Source organism: Salvelinus namaycush, chromosome 21, assembly GCF_016432855.1.
Source record: "Salvelinus namaycush isolate Seneca chromosome 21, SaNama_1.0, whole genome shotgun sequence".
NCBI lineage: Eukaryota > Metazoa > Chordata > Actinopteri > Salmoniformes > Salmonidae > Salvelinus > Salvelinus namaycush.
This window is the reverse complement of record NC_052327.1, coordinates 53,720,944-53,729,504: the sequence shown is the minus strand read 5'-3', so window position 1 is coordinate 53,729,504 and position 8,561 is coordinate 53,720,944. Positions and strand designations below refer to the sequence as shown.

At 50.0% G+C, this 8,561-nt stretch overlaps 1 protein-coding gene across 1 annotated transcript in view; it reads left to right on the top strand.

Annotated features, from left to right (window-relative positions):
* Positions 1-7,531: 7,531 nt before the first annotated feature.
* The window catches only part of LOC120065974 (tight junction protein ZO-1-like), a 42,917-nt gene continuing 41,887 nt past the window's right edge, over positions 7,532-8,561 (top strand). The window contains exon 1 of the mRNA XM_039017014.1: positions 7,532-7,537. Coding sequence (XP_038872942.1) covers positions 7,532-7,537 — 6 coding nt within the window. The remainder of the gene's footprint in view (positions 7,538-8,561) is intronic.

The following is an 8,561-nucleotide window of genomic DNA, read 5'->3' as shown; positions in this document are numbered from 1 at the left end:
CACCAACACAGTACATGGTGTCCTGATCTGGGAGGTCATATACACCACACCAACACAGTACATGGTGTCCTGATCTGGGAGGTCATAGACACCACACCAACACAGTACATGGTGCCCTGATCTGGGAGGTCATAGACACCACACCAACACAGAACATGGTGTCCTGATCTGGGAGGAGACACCACACCAACACAGTACATGGTGTCCTGATCTGGGAGGCCATAGACACCATACCAACACAGTACATGATGTCCTGATCTGGGAGGTCATAGACACCACACCAACACAGTACATGGTGTCCTGATCTGGGAGGAGACACCACACCAACACAGTACATGGTGCCCTGATCTGAGAGGTCATAGACACCACACCAACACAGTACATGGTGTCCTGATCTGGGAGGAGACACCATACCAACACAGTACATGGTGTCCTGATCTGGGAGGAGACACCACACCAACACAGTACATGGTGCCCTGATCTGGGAGGTCATAGACACCACACCAACACAGTACATGGTGCCCTGATCTGGGAGGTCATAGACACCACACCAACACAGTACATGGTGTCCTGATCTGGAGGAGACACCACACACCACAGTACATGGTGTCCTGATCTGGGGGTCATAGACACCACACCAACACAGTACATGGTGTCCTGATCTGGGAGGAAACACCATACCAACACAGTACATGGTGTCCTGATCTGGGAGGTCATAGACACCACACTAACACAGTACATGGTGTCCTGATCTGGGAGGAGACACCACACCAACACAGTACATGGTGTCCTGATCTGGGAGGAGACACCACACCAACACAGTACATGGTGTCCTGATCTGGGAGGAAACACCACACCAACACAGTACATGGTGTCCTGATCTGGGAGGAGACACCACACCAACACAGACATGGTGTCCTGATCTGGGAGGTCATAGACACCATACAACACAGTACATGGTGCCCTGATCTGGGAGGTCATAGACACCCGACCAACACAGTACATGGTGTCCTGATCTGGGAGGTCATAGACACCACAGCAACACAGTACATGGTGCCCTGATCTGGGAGGTCATAGACACCACACCAACACAGTACATGGTGTCCTGATCTGGGAGGAGACACCACACCAACACAGTACATGGTGTCCTGATCTGGGAGGAGACACCACACCAACACAGTACATGGTGTCCTGATCTGGGAGGTCATAGACACCATACCAACACAGTACATGGTGCCCTGATCTGGTCATAGACACCACACCAACACAGTACATGGTGTCCTTATCTGGGAGGAACACCACACCAACACAGTACATGGTGTCCTGATCTGGTCATAGACACCATACCAACACAGTACATGGTGTCCTGATCTGGGAGGTCATAGACACCACACCAACAAAGTACATGGTGCCCTGATCTGGGAGGTTATAGACACCACACCAACACAGTACATGGTGTCCTGATCTGGGAGGAGACACCACACCAACACAGTACATGGTGTCCTGATCTGGGAGGTCATAGACACAACACCAACACAGTACATGGTGTCCTGATCTGGGAGGAGACACCACACCAACACAGTACATGGTGTCCTGATCTGGGAGGTCATAGACACCACACCAACACAGTACATGGTTCCTGATCTGGAGGTCATAGACACCACACCAACACAGTACATGGTGTCCTGATCTGGGAGGTCATAGACACCATACCAACACAGTACATGGTGTCCTGATCTGGAGGTCATAGACACCACACAACACAGTACAGGGTGTCCGATCTGGGAGGTCATAGACACCATACCAACACAGTACATGGTGTCCTGATCAGGGAGGAGACACCACACCAACACAGTACATGGTGTCCTGATCTGGGAGGAGACACCACACCAACACAGTACATGGTGTCCTGATCTGGGAGGTCATAGACACCACACCAACACAGTACATGGTGTCCTGATCTGGGAGGTCATAGACACCATACCAACACAGTACATGGTGTCCTGATCAGGGAGGAGACACCACACCAACACAGTACATGGTGTCCTGATCTGGGAGGTCATAGACACCACACCAACACAGTACAGGGTGTCCTGATCTGGGAGGTCATAGACACCATACCAACACAGTACATGGTGTCCTGATCAGGGAGGAGACACCACACCAACACAGTACATGGTGTCCTGATCTGGAGGAGACAACACACCAACACAGTACATGGTGTCCTGATCTGGGAGGTCATAGAACACACACCAACACAGTACATGGTGTCCTGATCTGGGAGGTCATAGACACCACACCAACACAGTACATGGTGCCCTGATCTGGGAGGTCATAGACACCACACCAACACAGTACATGGTGTCCTGATCTGGGAGGTCATAGACACCATACCAACACAGTACATGGTGCCCTGATCTGGGAGGTCATAGACACCCGACCAACACAGTACATGGTGTCCTGATCTGGGAGGTCATAGACACCACAGCAACACAGTACATGGTGCCCTGATCTGGGAGGTCATAGACGCCACACCAACACAGTACATGGTGTCCTGATCTGGGAGGAGACACCACACCAACACAGTACATGGTGTCCTGATCTGGGAGGAGACACCACACCAACACAGTACATGGTGTCCTGATCTGGGAGGTCATAGACACCATACCAACACAGTACATGGTGCCCTGATCTGGTCATAGACACCACACCAACACAGTACATGGTGTCCTTATCTGGGAGGAGATAGACACCAACACAGTACATGGTGTCCTGATCTGGTCATAGACACCATACCAACACAGTACATGGTGTCCTGATCTGGGAGGTCATAGACACCACACCAACACAGTACATGGTGTCCTGATCTGGGAGGTCATAGACACCACACCAACACAGTACATGGTGTCCTGATCTGGGAGGAAACACCATACCAACACAGTACATGGTGTCCTGATCTGGGAGGTCATAGACCACCACACCACACAGTACATGGGTGTCCTGTGGGAGGAGACACCACACCAACACAGTACATGGTGTCCTGATCTGGTCATAGACACCATACCAACACAGTACATGGTGTCCTGATCTGGGAGGTCATAGACACAACACCAACACAGTACATGGTGCCCTGATCTGGGAGGTCATAGACACCACACCAACACAGTACATGGTGCCCTGATCTGGGAGGTCATAGACACCACACCAACACAGTACATGGTGTCCTGATCTGGGAGGACATAGACACCATACCAACACAGTACATGGTGCCCTGATCTGGTCATAGACACCACACCAACACAGTACATGGTGTCCTGATCTGGGTGGAAACACCACACCAACACAGTACATGGTGTCCTGATCTGGGAGGTCATAGACACCACACCAACACAGTACATGGTGTCCTGATCTGGGAGGTCATAGACACAACACCAACACAGTACATGGTGTCCTGATCTGGGAGGAGACACAACACCAACACAGTACATGGTGTCCTGATCTGGGAGGAGACACCACACCAACACAGTACATGGTGTCCTGATCTGGGAGGAGACACCACACCAACACAGTACATGGTGTCCTGATCTGGGAGGAGACACCACACCAACACAGTACATGGTGTCCTGATCTGGGGGGAGACACCACACCAACACAGTACATGGTGCCCTGATCTGGGAGGTCATAGACACCACACCAACACAGTACATGGTGTCCTGATCTGGGAGGTCATAGACACCACACCAACACAGTACATGGTGTCCTGATCTGAGAGGTCATAGACACCACACCAACACAGTACATGGTGTCCTGATCTGGGAAGAAACACCACACCAACACAGTACATGGTGCCCTGATCTGGGAGGTCATAGACACCACACCAACACAGTACATTGTGCCCTGATCTGGGAGGTCATAGACACCACACCAACACAGTACATGGTGTCCTGATCTGGGAGGTCATAGACACCACACTAACACAGTACATGGTACCCTGATCTGGGAGGAAACACCATACCAACACAGTACATGGTGTCCTGATCTGGGAGGTCATAGACAACAACACCAACACAGTACATGGTGCCCTGATCTGGGAGGTCATAGACACCACACCAACACAGTACATGGTGTCCTGATCTGGGAGGAGACACCACAGCAACACAGTACATGGTGCCCTGATCTGGGAGGTCATAGACACCACACCAACACAGTACATGGTGTCCTGATCTGGGAGGTCATAGACACAACACCAACACAGTACATGGTGTCCTGATCTGGGAGGAAAACACACACCAACACAGTACATGGTGTCCTGATCTGGGAGGGTCTAGACACCACACCAACACAGTACATGGTGTCCTGATCTGGGAGGTCATAGACACCACACCAACACAGTACATGGTGTCCTGATCTGGGAGGGGACACCACACCAACACAGTACATGGTGTCCTGATCTGGGAGGTCATAGACACCATACCAAAACAGTACATGGTGCCCTGATCTGGGAGGTCATAGACACCATACCAACACAGTACATGGTGCCCTGATCTGGGAGGTCATAGACACCACACCAACACAGTACATGTGTGCCTGATTTGGGAGGTCATAGACACCACACCAACACAGTACATGGTGTCCTGATCTGGGAGGTCATAGACACCACACCAACACAGTACATGTGTCCTGATCTGGGGGTCATAGACACCACACCAACACAGTACATGGTGTCCTGATCTGGGAGGTCATTAACACCACACCAACACAGTACATGGTGCCTGATCGGGAGGTCATAGACACCACACCAACACAGTACATGGTGTCCTGATCTGGAGGAGACACACACCAACACAGTACATGGTGTCCTGATCTGGGAGGTCATAGACACCACACCAACACAGTACATGGTGTCCTGATCTGGGAGGAAACACCATACCAACACAGTACATGGTGCCCTGACTGGAGGTCATAGACACCACACCAACACAGTACATGGTGCCCTGATCTGGGAGGTCATAGACACCACACTAACACAGTACATGGTGCCCTGATCTGGGAGGAAACACCACACCAACACAGTACATGGTGTCCTGATCTGGGAGGACATAGACACCATACCAACACAGTACATGGTGCCCTGATCTGGTCATAGACACCACACCAACACAGTACATGGTGTCCTGATCTGGGTGGAAACACCACACCAACACAGTACATGGTGTCCTGATCTGGGAGGTCATAGACACCACACCAACACAGTACATGGTGTCTGATCTGGGAGGTCATAGACACAACACCAACACAGTACATGGTGTCCTGATCTGGGAGAACACACACCAACACAGATGGTGTCCTGATCTGGAGGAGACACCACACCAACACAGTACATGGTGTCCTGATCTGGGAGGAGACACCACACCAACACATACATGGTGTCCTGATCTGGGGGAGACACACACCAACACAGTACATGGTGCCCTGATCTGGGAGGTCATAGACACCACACCAACACAGTACATGGTGTCCTGATCTGGGAGGTCATAGACACCACACCAACACAGTACATGGTGTCCTGATCTGAGAGGTCAGAGACACCACACCAACACTGTACATGGTGTCCTGATCTGGGAGGCCATAGACACCATACCAACACAGTACATGGTGTCCTGATCTGGGAGGTCATAGACACCACACCAACACAGTACATGGTGTCCTGATCTGGGAGGAGACACCACACCAACACAGTACATGGTGCCCTGATCTGGGAGGTCATAGACACCACACCAACACAGTACATGGTGTCCTGATCTGGGAGGTCATAGACACCACACCAACACAGTACATGGTGTCTGATCTGGGAGGATAGACACCAACCAACACAGTACATGGTGTCCTGATCTGGGAGGAAACACCACACCAACACAGTACATGGTGCCCTGATCTGGGAGGTCATAGACACCACACCAACACAGTACATTGTGCCCTGATCTGGGAGGTCATAGACACCACACCAACACAGTACATGGTGTCCTGATCTGGGAGGTCATAGACACCACACTAACACAGTAATGGTACCTGATCTGGGAGGAAACACCATACCAACACATACATGGTGTCCTGTCTGGGAGGTCATAGACACCACACCAACCACAGTACATGGTGCCCTGATCTGGGAGGTCATAGACACCACACCAACACAGTACATGTGTCCTGATCTGGGAGGAGACACCCAGCAACACAGTCATGGTGCCCTGATCTGGGAGGTCATAGACACCACACCAACACAGTACATGGTGTCCTGATCTGGGAGGTCATAGACACCACACCAACACAGTACATGGTGTCCTGTATGGGAGGAAACACCACACCAACACAGTACATGGTGTCTGATCTGGAGGTCATAGCACCCACACCAACACAGTACATGGTGTCCTGATCTGGGAGGTCATAGACACCACACCAACACAGGACATGGTGTCCTGATCTGGGAGGGGACACCACACCACACAAGTACATGGTGGGTCCTGATCTGGGAGGTCATAGACACCATACCAAAACAGTACATGGTGCCCTGATCTGGGAGGTCATAGACACCATACCAACACAGTACATGGTGCCCTGATCTGGGAGGTCATAGACACCACACCAACACAGTACATGGTGTCCTGATCTGGGAGGTCATAGACACCACACCAACACAGTACATGGTGTCCTGATCTGGGAGGTCATTAACACCACACCAACACAGTACATGGTGCCCTGATCTGGGAGGTCATAGACACCACACCAACACAGTACATGGTGTCCTGATCTGGGAGGTCATAGACACCACACCAACACAGTACATGGTGTCCTGATCTGGGAGGTCATAGACACCACACCAACACAGTACATGGTGTCCTGATCTGGGAGGAAACACCATACCAACACAGTACATGGTGCCCTGATCTGGGAGGTCATAGACACCACACCAACACAGTACATGGTGCCCTGATCTGGGAGGTCATAGACACCACACTAACACAGTACATGGTGCCCTGATCTGGGAGGAAACACCACACCAACACAGTACATGGTGTCCTGATCTGGGAGGTCATAGACACCACACTAACACAGTACATGGTGCCCTGATCTGGGAGGAAACACCATACCAACACAGTACATGGTGTCCTGATCTGGGAGGTCATAGACACCACACCAACACAGTACATGGTGTCCTGATCTGGGAGGTCATAGACACCATACCAACACAGTACATGGTGTCCTGATCTGGGAGGAGACGCAGCAGGCTGCTGGCTGCAGGGCAGGAGGAGAAACGTCAGAGTCCATCAAGTCACACTGTTTATAACCAACTAACTGTAGGCTGCAGCCTCAGTCAAGCGCAGCACTGCACACAGCACTGTCAGCATAGCAAGACTGCTGGACTGAAACCGTTGTATGGGTTAAAGGAGCAATCTACAGTTCAAACAATAACACAGTGACACCCTGCCACTGTTTCGGTAAAAAGCTGAGGGAAGGGGGAAACTCATACAGAGCTATGGATGTAAGGAATGACCATGCATGATATCAATATGATATAAATATATATATTTTTAAAGCTATACAGTTTGTGTTTACAATGACATTGTTCACAAACAATGAAGCAAAACAAGCATTATGTTGGGTTCTGATTGGGTACAACAGTTGAACTAAGTTCATGTTGAACTAAGTAAAACAAGCATTATGTTGGGTTCTGATTGGGTACAACAGTTGAACTAAGCTCATGAGTAAGGTTGCAAAGATACCGGTAATTTACAAAGTTACCGGAATCTTCTGTAATTCTGGTAACCTGGGTAATTTAAACTTGAATAACTTAAAAAAAAAAAAATGTATTCATACATACAGTGGGGAGAACAAGTATTTGATACACTGCCGATTTTGCAGGTTTTCCTACTTACAAAGCATGTAGAGGTCTGTAATTTTTATCATAGGTACACTTCAACTGTGAGAGGCGGACTCTAAAACAAAAATCCAGAAAATCACATTGTATGATTTTTAAGTAATTAATTTGCATTTTATTGCATGACATGATACATCATGATACATCAGAAAAGCAAAACTTAATATTTGGTACAGAAACCTTTGTTTGCAATTACAGAGATCATACGTTTCCTGTAGTTCTTGACCAGGTTTGCACACACCGCAGCAGGGATTTTGGCCCACTCCTCCATACAGACCTCAGATCCTTCAGGTTTCGGGGCTGTCGCTGGGCAATACGGACTTTCAGCTCCCTCCAAAGATTTTCTATGGGTTCAGGTCTGGGACTGGCTAGGCCACTCCAGGACCTTGAGATGCTTCTTACGGAGCCATCCTTAGTTGCCCTGGCTGGTGTTTCGGGTCGTTGTCATGCTGGAAGACCAGCCACGACCATCTTCAATACTCTTACTGAGGGAAGGAGGTTGTTGGCCAAGATCTCGCGATACATGGCCCCATCCATTCTCCCCTCAATACGGTGCAGTCGTCCTGTCCCCTTTTGCAGAAAAGCACCCCAAAGAATGATGTTTTCCACCTCCATGCTCACGGTTGGA